Source organism: Carassius auratus, unplaced genomic scaffold, assembly GCF_003368295.1.
Source record: "Carassius auratus strain Wakin unplaced genomic scaffold, ASM336829v1 scaf_tig00035291, whole genome shotgun sequence".
Classification (NCBI taxonomy): domain Eukaryota; kingdom Metazoa; phylum Chordata; class Actinopteri; order Cypriniformes; family Cyprinidae; genus Carassius; species Carassius auratus.
This window is the reverse complement of record NW_020526218.1, coordinates 1-22,029: the sequence shown is the minus strand read 5'-3', so window position 1 is coordinate 22,029 and position 22,029 is coordinate 1. Positions and strand designations below refer to the sequence as shown.

General features: G+C 36.4%; 1 protein-coding gene across 1 annotated transcript; it reads left to right on the top strand.

The window, feature by feature from the left end:
- Positions 1–7,758: 7,758 nt before the first annotated feature.
- LOC113081909 (ALK tyrosine kinase receptor-like) lies at positions 7,759–21,980 on the top strand (the record flags this gene model as incomplete). The annotated part of the gene is made up of 6 exons (XM_026253808.1): positions 7,759–7,825; positions 17,309–17,395; positions 18,752–18,901; positions 19,010–19,235; positions 21,504–21,643; positions 21,840–21,980. Coding segments are annotated over exons 1-6 (811 nt in total), but the record flags the coding sequence as incomplete, so codon positions are not given.
- Between the last annotated feature and the right edge of the window lie 49 nt (positions 21,981–22,029).

The window sequence follows — 22,029 nt, the reverse complement described above, 5'->3', positions numbered from 1 at the left end:
TCACCAAACCCAGATTTGGTGATAATATAGTGGAATGAGAGACTTAAAGCAAGTTTTAAGAAGCTGGTTATTTTTGACTGGAAACATCAAATTAGGTAAAGGATTTTCAGCACAGCATGGGCTAATTTGTTAACCTTTACCGTTTTTTTATGATCAGATGACACTATAAGATATGAATGGATAATGCGATAATGCTATGAAAAAGGTTATTTGCTCTGTGGCTCAGTGCTGAGTTCAGGGAGTGTAACGTGCGGCCTCCTGCTATGTGTGCTTGATTGTTTGTGCCAGCGCTTCGGCCTATTCCAATGGAAGTGGAGAGTGAGTTGCTGGATGATTTCGCTCAACGGAATTTAAAGTTTGGGAACAGTTTTCTTTTAATCATATTTTGGATTGTTAAAGGAATATGTTGTCCATTCTTCTCTTGATGATCTACTTAACTCCAAAGTCATTTTTCTCTCAGTATATGAGTAGACTGTGAGGAATCATTTGTATAGTTTTACACATGATCTTATTATTATCCATGATAATAATTTCTAGAAGCTTGTATATGCATCCAATTGCCACATTCCTACCATATGAACATATCTATCTCATTCTAAATATTCAACAAAAGCATCTCCAAATTCGAAAGAAGTGAGACTATGGAGACTGGAATTAAGGCTACTCGATGGAGAATAAAGAGTCCCATCATGACATTTAAACATTTTCAATCAAACTGAAATGAACAAATAATATTTATTATATAGTGATTTTAGCATAGGCCAGGGTTCTTGTACATAAAAATGTGTGGCCACAAGTTACCACTGCTTGGCAAATTTTCATGGGTGAAATTCAATAATTTCAGCAGAAATCCATATGATTGGGAATTTTGCATGATTTTCAAGCTCAGATTTGACAAAGGATTTAAGTTGATCACAACTTCACTACATAGACCAACAAAAAGCTTGGTCACTGCATTACTGATAATTCACAATGGACCATTTTTTGCCATCAAACTATGTGAAATGTCACTAATGCGACCACCCTAATCGCAGGACAGAACTTGATTTCACATAAGTGAACGTGAAGTCAAATATGTTGTACAGCCAAAAAGTTATTTGGCATGCAAGGAATCTCAACATGTAAACTGAACATAAAATGAGAAATAAAATACTGTGCGCATGAGCCTAAAAGGCACTGACTACATTATATGGTGAAGTTTGTAAGGTGCTGAGTAAAACCTGACTTTATAAAGTGCTGAATAAGCATACGTTGGTAAGGTGAATGAAGGAGATGTTAACACACACCTACAGACAGCTACTCATGAGATCAACTTTAAATTATACATAAAGAGCTGAACTGACAAAGACAGTCTCTGAAACCTGTGACAGGAGTGTCTGACTGATTAATCTACAATGGAGCTGCTCCATTTGTATAAAACAGAAATGATGAATAAGGTCTATGGTTAAGATTGCTTGAAGAAACTTTTGCATTGACAGACAGTCATACCTCACACACATATCTTTGTAATGGAATAATGGAAACTGGTGTGTGCTTCACAAATGTTGTTAGCAAGTTGCTACATTAGGATCAGTATTGTGCAAATTATTGTTTCATTTATGTTGTAGAACTGTGGGAAAATTCCTGATATTCTGCTTCAGGATATAGATTCCTCTTACTCTTTTTCTTTCTTTAGCCTTCAGGAAGGCTCAAAGCGTTAAGCACGAAAGAACAGGAAATTGTTCTTTATGAGAGCAGATATATTGCAGAGGACTAAACTTAGATATATAAGCAGACACATGTCAGCGCATGCACTTACTCTTCATGTTAAATATATTCTGGTCATTAAGTTATTTTCTCAAGTAAGAAAATATAAGTTTTTCTCTCCAGAACAAATATGGCATGAACATGAAAGCGTTTCAGGCCTCTGTGTTGAGTTGACTGATGCTCATGAAGAGTTTTTGCTTGTGATATGGCAGCCCAAGGCTGGCTTTACAATTATTGGGAAAGGATAAAATTTAATAACTGACCTGAGAGGGATGATTCAGCCTTATTACAAACAAAGAAACAATATTACATTGTCCTCTGAATCTTGCTGGAAAAATTCAGTGGCATACTGTAAAAAATGACACAGCAGTGAAATCTGAAGGCAAAATGTACTCGCCCACCACACAATAATGGTAAATTATTCTCAAGATCAGTCTTACTTATAGGGTTTACTGTGGTCAAAATATGTAAAATACAGCTTAACCGATTTGCTTTTTCTAGGAAATGCTTTTGGAGCAGCTGTACATTATGATTTAAAGACAAGCCTAAATGGTTTTTTCTTTCTTTCTTTCTTTGCAGAATCTCTCCTTGAGAAGTAAATAACAAGCAGCTAAATGGCTTGGAGAGGGTCAAGTGATTGAGTGCTTTCAGCATATATTATACTGCTAACACAACAGATGTATCTGAAACACACTATAGGAGTAATGAGTGAGCTGTTTAATGTGCTGAAAGAAGAACTGTGCTTTAACTTTCTGCTTATACGCTGAATGCTGAATATTAAAATGTTACGTTTTTTGTTTAACAATCAGCTTTCGTATAAATTCTTTATCAAACTCTTAGTGTCAATAATTTTGTTTATCATTAATAGCATGAAAACATAGTCCATTGAAGAAATTATCTAATGACATTTACATTACCATTATGCATTTGTCAGATGCTTTTATCCAAACATATGTTGCATATACGAATGTATACATCTTTTGAATTCATGTATTCAGTGGGAATTTAACCCATGGCATTTGCATGTTCTCTTTGACCTATGAGCAGGTTATTATGTTGAGTTGGCCGTCTTTCTATTCTTCATCTGTGTCCTTTCTTTGAATTACATCATTCTTTTTATTTTTCCACCAACGGACCGAGGCCAGTAATACGTTAATACGGTTTCTAGCTGAGATATTACAAAGCATAATGCAATCAAATTCACACATGTATCTGCCACTGAACTATCCACTGTCCGACAAATCATGCAGTTTTAATTAGCTATAAACTTTAAAACAGACCTTAGTATTTACATGCTTTACATGCTGTTATGTTCAGTTTTCTCACTGGTATATGTCAAATAATTAATATTTGCTTTGTCACAGAACTGAGGACATGATCTTCAAAACATTATCTCGTACTTTTCATAAACTTATAGGTTCCACACACAAGAACTTCATTATATACTGTATACACTACAAGGGAAAAAAAAGTGGAGAAAATAATGCCCTTGATATGGATTTGACCAGTCAGCTATGTGCAGAATGTCTATAGCAGGAAGTGAACTATTTCCTGAAAGGTTAAATGCCTAATGTCTCATCATTATTCTAGAGGGATGACAGGCGAATCTAAACTCTATATTAGAAACTCATGTCAAACACATGCTCCATCACATGACAGAGAAACAATAACCCCAATTCTGGCAACAGCACTTGTTGTGATGCTCTAAAAACATGTGTGTGTGTATGTATGTATGTGTATATATATATATATATATATATATATATATATATATTCTTCTTTTCTTTTCTTTGTTGTTTGTCTCTTTTAGGAAAGTACAATCAGATTAATTAATACTTGCATAATGCTGACACCACAGGTCATGTGACGTCCATTGGGTGACCTGCTCCAAGTAAAATTAATTATCTTTTTCTAGAAGACCTCATGTGAATGTACAAGTATTAATGATTATTTTCCTAAAGCCCTGTTCATTTTTTTATTTTTAAAGCCTGACTAGTAAAACAAATGTGTAATTTGCAAAAAAATACTAAATAAATACCGAATCCACCTTTAACCCAATAGAGCGTAAGAGACTGACCTACCGTGACTAAACGGCATTAGGACCGAGCGTCAGTTTATCAGGCAGGAACAGTAGCAGAGAGAGAGAGAGAGAGAGAGAGAGAGAGAGAGAGAGAGAGACGATGCAGCATCAGCATCATAATGAATCACAGCAGCTCTGAGGCGCGAGAAGCGGGAGACGGAAGACTGAATTGGAGAGTAACGAAAATACGCTTTATTTGTTATTATTGAGCTTTGTCCCGCGCCAGGAATAAAAGTGGACAGAAATTAGACTAACAGTACTCAGTACTTTATCTCCAGGATCCTTCCTTAAGGAGCCATGGATTATTTTACTCGACAAACTTTTTTAAAACTAGCTTTTTTTCATCTTCACAGGTAAGTGTTTGCCACACATTCTGACATGCTGGTTTCTGGCGATGTTAAACATGTCCAAACAAGACGCTGACAGAAATGTATTCAGACTTTGATGGTTACAAATATATTCATCTTGATGTCATGAGAAACAGAATCGTGAAACCGCTAATTTCTCAATTGGCAAACACATGTAAGCGGATTTCCACATAGGCCTAATGCTTTTTAAGGATGGCATGAGATGCTAACCGCGCAGATTTAATCAGCACTTTGAAATTAAGTTAATTTATTCTGAGGCATTAAACTCTTTGACATCCCAGAATATGCTGGCTAAATATATGGTGTCATACTAATTAAATAAAGTACCCTATAAGAGTTAGTGTATATGGAGAAGAACTAATTGTCCTCAGCTTTGAGCAGGCTTGGGGAGATTCATCTGTTCTTGGCAACCTTTTTTGAGTTAAAGGCAAACTCTCTGTAGTATAAGTTTCTCTTTAGAAATTAAAAGGAGCTTTAAATTGAGGACAAATAGCTATTTACTTTTCAAAATATTATAGTTTATAATTCATGTTCTACATGTGACTTCTAGGAAGCCATTTGAACAGTCAGTCTGAAATCAGAACAGATGTTTAGAATGCATTTCATGTGCAGATATAGGCTAGATGACAAACAATATAGGAGAAACTGGTGCTAGTTGTCACAATGTTTATTCCACTAGTTATATTTAAGGGTGTTTATTGTTACAAGCCAGTTTCTGTATGCTCAAGAAATGATGCAGTTAATTAAATATGCTTAATTATGATTTTGACTTTGTTTTACTTTTATGGGCTACGTTTTAACCTGGTTTTAAACAGCTGTTACAGCAAATTCAGACTGTGGAACATTTATGAAACAATTAATTTTGGCCAACAAATATTGTAATGAATCAACTTAATATTCAAATCATGTGGCATCGTTGCCGACCTTATAAAAAATAGAGATCCCAGTCCACATAAAGTCTACCTTCATTATATAGTTAACCTCTGTCTTACCGTGTCTAACTGTTTTTTTTATTATATCCATTTATTCAGCCAATACTTTAAAAGAGATCATTCACAAAATGACTTTGATTTAAGAGGGCTTTGCATATGCTAATGTATCTGTTGGTTTGGGTCTGCGAGATGTGATATTTAATCAAACCCTTCTCATTAGTACCTCATCTGTCCTGCTTAGACAAAATTTCCTCATCAGCATCACAGATTATCAACGCGTGTTTGTTGTCCATTAGGCAGGAGTATGACAAGAGTATGTATGATTTATATAATGCGTGTGTTGCTTTTATAAGGTCATTTCTTATGTAATAGCAAACAGACTTCACTTAATTAGCAATCTGGAAAGAGTGGTCCACATGAGCTGATTTGGTTTGTGTTGGACAGTACGTCATTTCTCTGCAGTGTTCAGCAATCTGGCAATTTAGTATTCAGTATGTACATGATCTGTCTAACATATTTATTTCTGCATTTGTTTGTTTGTTTATTCATATTTTTGGCACACAATGACAATAAGTTGTATGTAATTCTGCACTCTTTAGTTGAGCAGAGCTTTTAGCAAAATTAAATGAGCAGATGTCAGTCTGAGGAAAAACTGAAACCCGCTTTCAAGTAACTCAAGGCACGTACAAGTATGTAGGTGAATAATGCCTCTAGCCTTTTACATTCCCTTTCTTTTTCTATAGTGGTTTCTCTATTCTCTTCTCAGTTTTCATCTATTTATGTTTTTTTTCCAAGCCAAATGAAATAACTTCTGACTGACTCAGGAATTCCCCAGAGTACGAACAACTACAGTATGTAATAATACTAATATGTTCAGCTTTTTTGATGAACATTAAAGAGAGAAAGCAGTTCTCTGATATCATGTATTATGAGTCTACCCTGTCAGCTTGAGGGGTTTTAACCATCTAGGGACCGTGAATGTCACTGTTTTAGAAAAGAAGTAGGAGTTATGATCCAAGTTCAGTCTTGTTCAGATGCATTGTCATTTATTTTACATTTCTTCTGTTGGCAGATTTTCTAACCATGCTGAATCAGAAGATAGATTATTATTGTGGTAGCAAAAAACCACCCAACAGACATGTATCATGAAAAAAAAAACAGAATTTCTTTTGTTTTACACAGTGGATTTATGTGAAACATTTCACATTAAATACTAATGTAATAGTGAAATATCAGGGGGGAAAAAACTCAACGTTGCAGCAATGTTGGTCTGTGGCTGTATAAAAAAAAATAAAAAAACCTTCCCAAAAATTATTTGGAATGTGTGGAAACTTTACAACCACAGTTTCCATCAACCCAAAAGTACTGATTATTTAATAGGCATAAATAAAGGGAGACAGACTGGTAAAAGCCAAAGCTAGCATAAATCTAGCCAATCACATTACAGCTTGCCAGATCAAGCAACATGAAATATGCATTAGGCCGTCTCAAGTGGATACTAGCAGAATGTTGGACTGCACCCCCCAGATTTCTGATTACGTATTGTCCTAAATGGCAAGGTCGAACCGAGTTTTACTACATTTGTATTCTTACCGGCACTTTAAAGGGTTAGTTCACCTGAAAAATGAAAATTCATCCATCTTCTACTCACCCTCGAAGCATCCTAGGTATACAGTTTGTGACATTCCTCTTTCAGAATAATCGAATCAAAGTTGTAAAAAAAAAAAAAATTGTCCTTGCTCTTCCAAGCCTTTCAATGGGGTAAGCATGTGTTTGTTGTCAACTGTTCAGAAGACGTGAAATAAAGTGCACACATCTGTTATAAAACGTCCCTCACACAGCTCCGGGGGGTGAATAATGGCCCCCTGCAGCGAATCCATGCCTTTTTGTAAGATAAATATCCATATTTCAGACGTAATAAACACTTTTGTATGCACTGGTGTATGTGTTGTGCGGGCCTCTGGGAAATGTAGGAGCAAAGGAAACAAAGTTTCCTTACTTTAGCAAAGGAAAACCAGTCTCCTCCTGGCTTATTTCGAAATCCTCAGACGTTTTTCTTTTCTTTTTCTTCTGTATAAAAAAAATTAAAAAAACCTTCCCAAAAAATATTTGGAATGTGTGGACCCAGGGTTTGGGCGCCGGATATGGCTGATGAGGAAGGAGATAAGGACTGGCCCGTCTCCATACCCTCCGCCAGATCCACCTGCGAACCCACCGCGGGGAATGCTTCTTACACCAGAGATCAGTCTCGAGAGACTGATTCCCTTAATACATTATTTAGCAGCATGGAAACTACTGCCAAATGTATCTCAATGGGTCCTGCACACAGTAGAAAGAGGCTATTGGATTCAGTTCGGCCGTCCACCGCCGAGGTCCAATGGGGTTACACTGACAGTCGTCGGCCCCCAGCAGGCTCTGGTGATGGAACAAGAAGTGAATACCCTATTAAGGAAGGAGGCCATATATCGACGATTGGTTGATTTTAGCTCAGTCAGAGCAAATGGCGGTTCGACATCGAGGTGTCGTTCTCGCCCATATGGGGGAGCTGGGTTTGAGACAGAACGCCAAGAAGAGTGTACTTTCTCCAGTTCAGAGAACCACCTATCTAGGTGTAGTGTGGGATAGGACCACGATGCAGGCACGTATGTCTCCTGCTTGGATCGAGTCAATCCTTTCCTCAGTCAAGAGAGTCAGAGAAGGCCAGTAACTCACTGTCAAGCAGTTTCAGAGACTGTTAGGGCTCATGGCAGCTGCGTCCAACGTGATACCTTTTGGTCTCCTACACATGAGGCCCCTACAGTGGTGGCTCAAGACCACGGGGTTTTCCCCGAGGGGAAATCCATTCCGAACTATCAAGGTCACACGGCAGGAAGAAACTTTGGTTCTTGATTCAGGGCCCGGTGTTGGGAGCTCTTGGTCGCCATGTAACGCTAGCATTAGCAACATGACCTCTTCAAGTATTTTAACATATGCAAACTGATCCATGATCCCTGGTATGCGATAAATAGGCCCAACACCATAGTAGGAGAAACATGCCCATATCATGATGCTTGCACCTCCATGCTTCACTGTCTTCACTGTGTACTGTGGCTTGAATTCAGAGTTTGGGGGTCGTCTCACAAACTGCCTGTGGCCCTTGGACCCAAAAAGAACAATTTTACTCTCATCAGTCCACAAAATGTTCCTCCATTTCTCTTTAGGCCAGTTGATGTGTTCTTTGGCAAATTGTAACCTCTTCTGCACATGCCTTTTTTTTAACAGAGGGACTTTGCGGGGGATTCTTGAAAATAGATTTGCTTCACACAGACGTCTTCTAACTGTCACAGTACTTACAGGTAACTCCAGACTGTCTTTGATCATCCTGGAGGTGATCATTGGCTGAGCCTTTGCCATTCTGGTTATTCTTCTATCCATTTTGATGGTTGTCTTCCGTTTTCTTCCATGTCTCTCTGGTTTTGCTCTCCATTTTAAGGCATTGGAGATCATTTTAGCTGAACAGCCTATCATTTTTTGCACCTCTTTATAGGTTTTCCCCTCTCTAATCAACTTTTTAATCAAAGTACGCTGTTCTTCTGAACAATGTCTTGAACGACCCATTTTCCTCAGCTTTCAAATGCATGTTCAACAAGTGTTGGCTTCATCCTTAAATAGGGGCCACCTGATTCACACCTGTTTCTTCACAAAATTGATGACCTCAGTGATTGAATGCCACACTGCTATTTTTTTGAACACATCCCTTTCAACTAATTCAACTAATTGCCCAATTCCACAGCCTTAAGAGCGTGCATATCATGAATGCTGGGTCTCATTTGTTTTCTGAGAATCTACTGAACCTACTGGTAACTTGATTGCCACGTAGCAATAAAAAAATATACGAAAAACCTTGATTATTCTGGTTAGTCACATTGTACTGCTATTATTTTGAACAATACTGTATTTTACATTTTTTGTAAGGGGAGAAAATCGTAACAATATTGCACAAAAATCACATTTGAATGATTTTTAAATATTTATTTTTGTCATGGGAGAAAATCATGCTGTAGCGAGGTTGCACGAAGGCCTTAAAGGGGGATAAAAGTCATTTTGTTTACAACTACTGTCTTTCCATATTATGGTAAATTTTTCTTGCTTGTGGTTCAAACATTGGTTTAAATGGTTTAGTTCTCACTGTACAACAACAGGGGATTCGTGCCTCTAAAAACGGGTCACCACCACGAAAAGTGGCAGATACTTGAAGTGCTCCTAAGAGTTACACAAGGTCCATCTAAACAGTCTCAAGAGGGCCAGCGACACACAATTAGCCTGTAATTACTGTGTCCCTGAACGTCTATCACACCTACTACATAATAATGAAACACTTTGATTCCCGTGGAGCAGCAGTCCAGATGGCCTTGTGTATGTAGACATCTCCTCTCTTTGATGCGGTCAGGAGACTGTTTTGACTTTGTCCTGTTGTTGACATTTGGCTTGTGACATTCAGTGACTCAATATTAAGGTGGTTTTAGACCTGTGGAGCAGCAGTTGAATCTGAAATGTAGTTTTTGTACCACTCCTGTTCAGTGAAGATGTGTTGAAATACATCCTTCACATCAGAAAAAAACAGAAAATCCCTTTGGTATGACTGACCCAAACATGGTAACCTTATACGATTAGTCCATGAATCACTTGATGTTTTTGACATCTGGCAGTGTAGATTGTTATCAGCAGCTCAGATATGGTCTAGTTAATGATTGAATGATTATAAGGAACATTCTGTGTCAAGTGATGTTCTCTCAATGGCATTAAATCTGATAAGGGTCCCTGAAGTAATTAGCGGTAACCTTTTTTATAGAGTTGTGAAAAGAACTGCAGTGTATTCAATAATTGGAAAAGGAGAGGTTGGAAGTAGCACAAACGGCACAACATATAAACTTAGAACATAAAAATGGCAAATAAATTAAAATGAAAATTCAGCTTTGCATCACAGAAATAAATGAAATTTGATGTATTATGTATGTGTTATTTAAAATTGGCATAATATTTCTCAATATCACAGTTTTTTTCTTTATTTTTAATCAAATACATGCAGCCTTGATGAGAATAAGAAACTTCTTTAAGAATATGAAAAATCTTACTGATCCCAATACATTAAAAATATAACAATGTATTAAAAAAGAAACAATATTCAGTTATTTATGACAAATATAGGCCTGATGTGATACACAAATATACATTGTTACAATATACACTAAGTTTGGGGTCGTTAAGATTGAACGAAAATTACAAAATGACAATAAAAACTATAATATTGTGAAATATTGTTAAAACTTAAAATAAACCATTTTTAAATGCAGTTTATTCCTTTGATGGCAAAGCTTAATTTTCAGCAGCTATTACTCCGGTCTTCAGTGTCACGTGATCCTTCAGAAATCATTCTAATTTGCTGATTTTGGTGATCAAGAAAGATTTTTTATTATTATTATCAGTGTTGGAAACAATTGTGCTACTTAATATTTTTTCGTGGGAACATGATGATGATTTTTTTGATGATGATTTTTTTCAGGATTCTTTGATGAATAGAAAGTTTAAATGAACAAATTTTGAAATATATATTTTTTCGGTAATATTATAAATGTCTTATTGCCACTCTTGATTGGTTGTAAGCATTCTTGCTGAATGAAAGCATTAATATCCTTGTTTTTATGTGTAACACTTGCATACGTGATCACAACATGTCTGTGAAGATACAGTGAGAATTTTTTTTCTTGCTATCTTGTTAATAGTGTGCTATCTATATGCTCCTTACAATAACAAACAGTTGTTTCAGTCGGAATAAAGACTTGAAACATTTGACTTTGATGGATCTTCCCTTATAAATGCTAGAGAGTCTTTTCTGCAGTGATCTGGCAACAGGACAAAAGACTGAATGAAAACAGACTCTCTCCAAAGCGAAGGGACACAACTGCTCTCATGTGTGTTTAGTACTGCTATTTTTTTAATCTTCTAATTGATTTTAGTCCAAGCAGAGCTGAATCCCATGATAGATGGTGTGGGCCTGAACTGAATTATTTTAAAAGCAAAATGAATGCTGCTTTCAGTTTGTCAGCATCAATATCTGAATGTCATGTTTTTCCTAAATATGTTTTCATTTTCACAGACAGAAAATGACTTTCTTTTTCTAAGAATTCTTAGTAGAACTCAGTTTGATCTTTTCTCTCTTGAATTCGTTGGTCACTTTTAACATTTGGTGAGCCGCAGCATGTCACTGTTCCTGTTGTGCTGGCCCGTCTTTGCTAAACCCACAATGATCGGTTGCGCCTTGCTTCACTGAGATACCACATTTCCATGTTCTACTGATAAAGCTGTAAAGTCCTGTGCAAAATTAAATTCATTTTACAGGTACCAAAAGAATGGCTACAGAGTAACATCCTGCTTTTTATCAGTGTCCCCTGCATAATAGAACTTTACAGACAGGAAATGAATGCTGAGGGTTTAAACGGGGGTAGGATGTTTCTCCACGTACTATGTAATATATCTTAAAACCCCTTACTTCTGATAATTTGACCCTAGTTGCAACCAATTACGAGAAAAATTCAATTATGCAATTATTATTGCAAATGCCAAAAGCCTGATTTGCCTCTTATGAATGGGGGCTCAGATAAGTGGGCTTGCATACTCTCACTCTTTATTCTTTAATACAGCTGTCCATATTTTTTGTTAAAAGTCAAATGTTCTTCATTGTAGGGCTCAGTTTGAACATAATGCACATCATTATCAGCTCATTTCCTTTAGGGATGCAGAACGAAACTAAATCTGTGGCTAAAAGTCAGGGCTATAATGTCTCATATTGTTTGCAGAGGTGGATGGAGAGTTCATTTGGGCTTTTAACATTTATAATAATAATAAATTGGGCAACAAGGCAGCACATTAGAATGATTTCAGAAAAATCATGAGTAATAGCTGCTGAAAATTGAGCAAAATAACAATAATAATAAAATCTTGCATTTTATATATTTAAATATAACAAAATACAAAACAGTTATTTTAAATTGTAATAACATGTCAAAATGTTACTGTTTTGCTGTATATAATGGTCAAATACTGTAAATGCAGTCATGCTTAGCGTATTCAAATCAGAAATTGATCAGATGGTTCTCAGTGTGTCAGATAGAGCAAATTATTTCCATGATTAGTTAAATTGGTGTCTCTTCTATTTACCTAAATAGCAACACATCTTCATGCTCTCAGCACTGCCTCAAAGCCCCAGACAAACCCAAAAGCATGTTCTGTGATCTTCGCTAAGTGCTACAATTAAGCTACATTTATGGAGAAAATATGTGCTGACAGCCTGGTTTAGTGTTGCAGTAGTGGCTTGTGAACGTTGAGAGAGGCGGTTGCTGATACATTCATTGTTAGCCTACATATATCTCTTCTTCAGGTTTTGAAACACATAGTTGCTCATTTGCACAGGCAGCAGTTGTATTGTTGGTAGGAACGTCTCGAAAAAGACTGTAAGATGTTTTTTTTATCTTTAACTGCCCCTGTTGAAAAAAACAGCATGATCGTTAGGTATGTTTTGAAGCATGGCAGCTGGTTTGAGCTGGTTTAAGCTGGTCAGGACTGGATTAAACCAGCTCAAACCAGCTGCCTTGCTTCAAACAGACCCAACCAGCATGCTACTTTTTTTCCACAAGGTCTCTCTCTCTCTCTCTCTCTCTCTCTCTGTATATATATATATAAAAACACACACAGATACTATTAATGTTTAGTATTTGTGTAAAAAGAAGAAGAAAAGAATTGCATGAAATACTTGAGCTTTATTAAGGATAACGCAATCAGATTTTCAAAAACTTTTTCTGATTTGAAACATGCCACATAGACTTATTTGATTTCAGTTAAACCAATGTTAGCAAGTATCTAAGCTCCATGTAGTCAACTCTGAATTTTTGTTTCCCACCCTTTAGAAATGCTAGGATTTGAAAGGGTTTGATATTTTTTCTCTACATACCCTTTAATATGCAAATCAAGACCGTCTGACATAGTTCTGTCCTTTAATGTAGACCAACTACACCCCTGCACCAAAAACTCTGCATACACCTCTTAATTTTAAATATCAGTTTATTTTTAATGACATGCCTAAGCAATTTAAAGAGTGTGTTTTTTTTTTTGCCTCATTTCACAACTGACTGCTTTGTTCATTATTCTCAATTTGTCTGTTGGCTTTTCTATATACAAATAAATAGTTCCTGTAGCTCAATTGGTAGAGCATTGCGCAAGGTTGGGGGTTTGATTCCCCGGGAACACATGATAGGTAAAAATTGATAGCCTAAATGCTCTGTAAGTTGCTTTTGATAAATTTAATTTTAATTTAAATAAAGCAGGTCGACAACTAGTTATAATAAAAGTTTTATATCAGTTTTAATAGTTGTAGTAGTCTTAACTATACACAGACAATATATTTTTAACAAGGTAGAGCAGTTACCTCACTGAAACAGAGTGTTGCAGTGACTGTACTGTAGTTACATTGGTTCATTTTCTTCTGCGTCTGGTTCAAACATCTGCAATCTGTTACAACACTTACCATCTCGAGCATCAAAACATGTCACATGCTGTGCATGGATACAGTACATTGAAGTTCACCAATCACAGAAGTGCCCACTTACTTACATTTCTCCGAGGTAACACCACTTGAAATGGAGTGTTTTTGTCAGAAACTGAAATTTTTAATTATTACAAATATCTGAACTTTTTGGGTGCAAAAACTTTGCTTGCTTCATAAGCTGACTCCTAGATACATAATATCAAGATCTGAAAATGTGTGATCCCTTTAAACCCACATTGAATGTCTCCGCTTCTCCACAGCATCAGACATTAGTGGTGAGGATTGCCTGTGCCTCTCAGCTAAAACAGAGAGTATTAAGAGTCGACATTATCCTCTCAGAGGAAGAAAGTGTAGGATAAGGCTTGGGCAGACTAGGGCACTCTCTCAGCACAGATGAGTCAGCTGGGTACACTGTGGTGTGTATCATGTTGGTGAGGAGTGACAGCACTCTTCTGAGAGTGTGCGTGTAACGAAACCCAGCTGTCAGATGTTCCTAAACTGGGCGGAACAGGTAGACCAGATGCCATGCTTCACCACTTGGATAGGGATCAGAGGACTGTCACACATGCAAATCAAGCACAGAGTGCTCTCCTGGCAGAGAGAAATAAGTGCAAATAAGTTGCTCTTGCTGATGGACGGACCCCCTAGATAAAAGCAGGTTAACTTGAGGTTACAACTTAAATCTTGAGCTTTTATAAATGAGTATAGAATTACACATGAGAGATTCCTTAGGGATTTCCATGTAATGCCTCAGGATTTCTTAGTTTTAGTCTTCACTGAAAAACCAGCATGGTTTACTACTGTTCATGGTTTATTGGCTCCTCACAGTAGTGCAGATATTCATTATTTCACATACATACTTTAATAAATCAGCAAACTGGATGGAAATTCATCTCACAGGGCCAAACTTATGAATATCAACACAGTTCAGGCATATCAGCATAAGTCTGGCCCACATTATATTTGACAAATCAAACTGACACTAAAAAACTACGGACTGTGTTGTTGCGTTGTGTTGTGTGCGCCTGGGCTAAAAAATTGCACTTGAACAAACTTCAATGTCTATTGCCAAGTGTCTAACTAGCAAGTCTGTTCTGCGACTGCAGAAGAGCTGAGAGAAAATGTAATAATCAGGTGTTGTTATGAAAATAGACATGTATTAAAATGCTTAAGTTAGTTTATGTAAAGTTAGAACAGCCTTCCGTGTGTCCTCTTGAGTTTATTTGTTCGCTTTCGTTACTTTCGTTTTTTTTCTCGTGCACTGGTTCACTGAGCTGAACAGTCAATCAGAGTGATCTGTTTCAGTTCAACATGCTCAATCAGACAAAAAACCGCCGACGGTGCGGAACACACTGAAAACTGCTGACAGAAACTCATTGACAGCCTAACATCAACCTTTAGTCTGAATTAAAACTCAATGTTTTTTTTAATGAATTGTTTTTTTTTAATATATTATTTTTTTACTGTTTGAATATTGGTGAAACGTCTATAGTTATATTGTGGCAACTTGTATATTGTGTAACAACAAGCCCCAATATTGCATGTTGAGTAAAGTAGGCCTAGCCAGTGGCAGACATGTTCAATACTTTTTTTTGTAGTACAGACTTTAAAGTATGTATCTCCACTTTGATATTCACTGAAGTAAATACAGTTGTTCTTGACAGTTGTGTTTGAACTAAACACTAGAATATCTTTCAAAGATTCAGTATCACTGACGTGGCAGAACTTGACAAATCTCTGACAAAAACTATTTCTTCATCAGAACTACGTTATTCAGTGGCAGCCTAGGACTTGTAAACAGTGTAAACATTTTTTTTTTCTTTTACAGTACTAATAGAAACGTTGGCACTTATACTTTATTAGTCAGTATTTGTTGACTAATTATACGCTCAGTTTAAAGTATTTGGGGATTTCTTGTATTTTTCTTTGATTTGCTTAGCCTGTGCTTATATTTAGTTTATTTCTGGGAGTGTGACTAATTCATCTGGTGAAAATAGACCCCTTTTTTTTTTTTGCTATTTACTGGAAATAGGATGTTCATTTGCAGTTAATTTTAATGAGGCTTGAAATTTAGCTAACTTGCCCATAATGATACTTTTGGCAGCGGCAGTCTGTTTGTATATTTAGCTGTAAATCACATGATTTTATCACATGACAAATTCCCCATGGGCTATATGGCTGTGATTGAGCATTTGTGAATCTTGACCTTTTGACCATTTGAGTCCACACACACACACACACACACTTATAGTTGCCTTTGTTGCTAAAATTTGCCTTATTGATTTTTTTTAAGTATCTTCTCAGGCTGTTTATTTCCCTATTTCCAGATAAAAAAGGAAGCCTTTGTGTCACCCATGTCATCGGTTATAACATCATCTCTTTGATTTAGAATGCCACTGTTTTTTGCTCTTGTGCAGAATCTACCATAACCATTGATTGGTCAAGGAATTTGTTTTTGCATGACTCATTTGCCATTTTATTGGCTTTAGAAATATTTTCCACATGCTCAAAAGTATGTTTACAGTATTTCAATTTCTCAGGGCTTGCTAGTAAACTTAAGTGCCTCAGCTGTTCACAAGACTGACAGATATTTCTAGAAAGATTGGCATACTTATCTGTTATGACAAGCGTATCTTCTATTTAATAATCATAAATGTCACAAAATGATGGTTGTGCAGTATTTGGTTCGTCTGATAACCTGAACATTAAAGACAGTGATATGTTTTTGCAAATTCTTCTTCATGGCTTCCCATCTTCATTAGCATTCCGTCAGAAGCTTTTCTTGTTAACTCAATACAGTTGACACCATTGAAATCAAGGGAATATTTTAGTGGAAGGAGATTAAACCCCATCAGACAGATCTGGTTTAGGTCGGGACATGACTGGAATAGTGTACACCAGCGATTGTGTAAGTGTGGGTCATAATTGGCAAAGCATATTTATTACAGAGCTGATTTTGGCACACTATAAGGAACCATTGCTGTGATAATGAACTATCATTAAATATTTTTGTTTTAATAATGGAACGGGCTGAGTTTTCCTTTTCTTTCTTTTGCTTTTCTATGGCAACCTCTCTAGATCTTGAAATAATAAAATGTCCCGCGGTAAAATGCCTAAAACCAAATGCTGACGATCTTCATGCCTGTATATGGAAAATTATTATTTTTTCCCCTGTAATATGCCACTATCTGCAAGAAGAAACATTGACATTTTAGGCAAACTTTAGAGACTAAGGACTGAAGGAAGATGTTGTTTCAACTATGTCTTATGCAAAACAAGAAACTGTATATAATTTATAAGAAAAAAAATGATTCAAATTAATCTGTTGCTAAATGTTTAATTTGATGTTTTATTTTATTAATTTATTTGACACATAACTATGTAGATATGCTAGGAATGTTTGCTGATTGTTAGAACACTGCATCTTGCTGTTCTAAATAAATGCTTCATTGATAAAACGTCATAAAGCTTCCTGGGTCTTCTTTGGCTACTAGCATAGAGATAATCAAGCCCAAATTATTTATTAAATCATCATGTCATAAAAGAACAAGGACTTTCTCTGATGGTGTGTTTGACCTGTATTCTTCTCGTCTCTCCTCAGTTGTCAGGAGCAGTTGTGCTCTTTTGGAAAGAGCAGCAGAAGATCCAGCGCATCCACATCCTCTCGACTCCAGTTCAGTAGAAGACAGTGAGTGTAAATCACTGATTATTTATTTGTTCCATTTTCTTTCAACAGTTGTTTTGCAGTTGTTTTCTTCCTTTTTGTTTCACCGTATTTTTTCCTAAATGGAGTTTGTCACTTCAGTCACCACACTGTGCAGAGAAGAAACATTGATCTGGTTAAGTATTCCACTCAGGGCACTTCCCGAAGATGTTTCGGTCGAATGTCAGAGGGGCTTTTTGTGGTTTCCCTCATTGCGGTCTTTCTTCATCAATAGCCTTACATGATTCCAAAGACAACTTGTCTGTGTTTTTCCACTGGAATGCCTGATGACAAACAGAAAGCCCTCAAGATATTCCTTCTCTTGTCCAAACAGACATTATTTAATTTTATTAGAAAAGTTTAGCATTTTGGACCTACTTTAGAGGAACAGGGAGCAAAAAAAAAACAGTTTAATTACATTCTCTTGAGGTCTTTCCAGTGTGATCCTACCACTGAACCCAATTTCTCCAGAATCTGTTTACAAACAGGGTTGCTTTATTCTTTCCCTTTTTAAATTATTGACAGATAATATTTGAAAGGGTAATTTTAGGGAAATCATTGTATATGTATATATTATTACTACTTTTTTTCAGCAAGGAAGCAATAAATTGATCTGAAGTGACAGTATAATGCTACGGGAAAATATAAATTCTAATAAATGCTGTTAGTTTGAACTATGTATTTATCAAAGAATCCTAAAAAATCCTAAAAGTCAGTTTCCACAAAAATATTAAGCAGAACAACTGCTTTCATCATTGATAATAATAATAATGGAAAAAAATTACTAAATCAGCTTCCAAATCAGCATGTTAGAAGGATTTTTGAACGATTTCCTGTGTTATTGTGAAATAAACAATAACATGAAGTGCATTAAACATTAAATTACTTCAAGGTTTCTCAAACTTGTTTTTGTAAAAGGAACAGCTGGGAGTTTACGAGTTTAATGAAAAGCTAATAATTATGTTAAATGAAAACAAATAAAGGTGAAAATCAATCAAAATAAAATTTAACATTTTATTTGTTAATGTGCATGTCATGTGACCATAAACAATGGCAGGAAGCCAGGAACACACAAATGTGATACTTTATTATTAAAATGTGCTGTATTTTAAAATCTCAGGGGTACTTCAAATAAAAATAGATTAGGTAAAAAAGCATCAGATGACAAAAAAGGTGGTGAATTTATGAATTATTGCTGATAAATATGTATCAGTCTTTCTCTGTTTTGATTAGTACGTCTATAAAAAGCTGGTCCTGCATTTAAAGATTAAGTCATTATTTTGCCATTGCGTTTTGAGCCCCTTTAACCCCCTAATATAGTGTTACTTCATCCTTCCGCAGTTTCCTTCTGTGATTTCGAATCTCCATGTTCGTGGACGTTATCCAATCAGAGTGCTGGAGGGGACTGGAATGTCACATCACCACAGCAACACAGTCCCAATGGGAGGGATGACCAGCTAAACAAAGATTATTCCACTGGAAAATTAGAAGGTATTGATAATAATTTCATTATAAAATAGCTGGTTGATTATTTTTTCAATGTATCAGTTGTCTGTATAATCACTGGCAGTCCAGTAAGAGTTTTCTATCTTCCAACAGGTCATTTTCTGTTACTAAAGCCCACCTCAACTCATTTCGCTGCTGACAGATGTAGTTTCCACCTGACCAGTCCTGTAGTGCTCAGCAGTGGGCCACTGTGTCGTCTCCGTCTCGCTCGCTTCCAACCAGAACCACATACAGGAAACGTATCTGCCTTTGTGAAACACACCGACCACACCGTCATCAAACCAATAGCCCTTACAGTCAAAGAACAAGGAACTGGCAGGTGACAAATTTATATATATTTCAATAAGTTATTATTACTGGGACCTTATTTGCCTACCACCTTTAAACCTGTCTTAATTAACATTGCCTGTCCATAGATGCATGTGTGAAGATTTCTTGTAGTTTATTGAACAAGTATGAAAAATATTGTTTAAACCTTCCATTTGTAAAGCTTATTCTGATTTTACAAAATGTATATACATATATATCACAGCAATATCTAAATATAATGGTAATGTAATGACAGATCTGATTGACAGATCATAAGATGGGAACATACTTTTGCAGTGCCTTTATTTGAAAGTAAATAAAAAAGAGCAATGACATATGCACTTTACTTTCGCACAGAATAGTATAAAGCAGCATTCTGTACCCACAAGAAATGAATGCCAACCAAAAGACTTTTCTTATGGAGATGTAGTTGGTATTGATTTTCTTATGCTAGGCACATCACGCAGAAGATGGATGAAAGCATTTCGTTTCTAAAAGTAAGACCTGATGTTTCTTTTGGCGTAATTGGTTCTGACAGATAGCTAGGAATAGATGGTGATGTAATGCAATTTGGAACGAGCCTGTATGATCATGACGTAGCTAATAAACTTTTACTTTCTGTATTTGGCTGTATGGATCTGAGCCTAATAGAAGTTACGCCATGGAGTGTGGTGTATTATACAAATCAGTCATATACTTAATAATACTATCCACCTCAGAGATCTGTGTATTGTACTGAATGCATTAGCTTTCCACTGTACTTAAGCTCCTGTACATTTAATGAAGCACTCTTACATGTAGCTGAGAGATTCGTATATTGTAATATGAGTTCCACAAAGCCTCTCTCTCGTAGTTATTTAGCTCAATATTCAGACACTACTAAACTGATCTTAGGTCAGTATACTCGAAGCAACTATGTGAAGAATAAAACAAAAATTAACCATAATAATTAAACTCAGTAATTTTTGACACATTTGTTGAAAAAGGTTTAATGTTAAGTTAATGTACATATTAATATAATACAATTCAATATGTAATACAATATTCTAGGAACGTTTTTTTATGATTTTTTTTCCGGTTAAATAAATGTTCTGTAATAATGTTAGTACAATGCTGTGACCTTGAGATATGGTGAGACATAGAATCAAATATGAGCTATATTCTGTATGCTTCTGAACATCGGTTAATTTCTGGTTGTGTAACGCCTGGTTGCCTGCACCACTGTGAGGCTTTAGAGGGCGTTCCTGTGTTTTGTGTTCTTGCCTGTTGTTCTGGTCATGGACTCCATTTCCCATCATGCTGTGCTTTCATTAGTGTCTACCTGGTTCAGCTGTGTTCCATTTCCTCTTTGGTCCAGTGTTTGTGTATTAAGCCCTAATATTGTCTGTGTGAGTTGTTGATAAGTGTTATCTCCTGTGTTTCTCGTGATCCTTTCTCGGTCCTGTCATGTATTTTGTATCTCTGTGGATTATCATTAAAGGGTCTAATGTGTGTAAATGAATTGCTTATAATAGGCAGGAGGGCCAATATTATTAGTCTAAAACTGGAGAGTTGCTCAGTTTAACAGAGCAGTGGACTGTGAATTTACAAGATTCATCAAATGATCTTTGAGGGGGTGCAGTAGATTGTGGGCTCCTGTGGCCACGGAGTCCGGCCGACCAGGATTGCCACCATGCCACGGACTGATGATTGCAAGTCCAGTGGTCATCACCACTTCCATGCCACAGCCAGAGCCAATTCCCAAGATGGCTACCATGTTCCAGTCTGAGTCAGCATATGTAGGTTGCCATATCAAGGTCAGCTCCCAAGATAGCTACAGCCAGAGCCCCCATCTGCCAGAGCTGCTTCTTCACCTGCCAACTCATCTGCCAGAGGACTCCATTTCCCATCATGCTGTGTTTTCATTAGTGTCTACCTGGTTCAGATGTGTTCGATATCCTCTTTGGTCCTGTGTTTGTGTATTAAGCCCTGGTCTACTATTGTCGGTGTGAGTTGTTGATAAGTGTTATCTCCTCTGTTTCTTGTGATCCTTTCTGGGTTCCGTCATGTATTTTGGATGGATATCTCATGTATTATCATTAAAGGATCTTAAACTGCATTTGGATCCGCTGCCTGTTTGCCTACTTGTGCTCATTCATAACAGGTTGATTCTGACCTATGAACATTATAGAGTATATTTTGCCAGCAGAAGATTTCGACCTTGTATATCCATTATGTTTTGCATCCTTTGGGCTGATCTAAAATGATTGTTAAAAGCATTTCTTTTTGTGTTTCCCAGGCAGCAGTGGGAGGTGCTGGAGGCTGTTATTGGCCGCTTAGATGAGCCTTTTCATGTGACAGTGCAATACTCTTCCTGTAGCAGCCATGAAGTTGGATTTCTGGCATTTGATTCACTTGAGTTGAAGGATTGTGCCATGGGTAACGACTAGTTAATTATTCTCAAATAGTATCTAATTCAAATGTGTTGTATGTCTTACTTACATCTGTAGAGCATTTCTACTTTATCACAATGAATTTGCCTATTTTAGTATTTTACATTAAATTATTTAAATGGATGCACTAAACATTATTTGTCTATTCTTATGTGACACAAAATCTTTATGGATATCTACAGGTGATGATTATTTGGATTTGGGTTCAGACTGTGAGAAATACTCATCACTTCACTGTCATTCTGGAGGCTGCATTGAGAAGCGAAGAGTGTGTGATTTTCATACTGACTGTCCTCAAGGGGAAGATGAGGGCTTAATATGCAGTGAGTAAAATTAAAGATTTTTAATATTTTATAATCCATGAAGATGCGT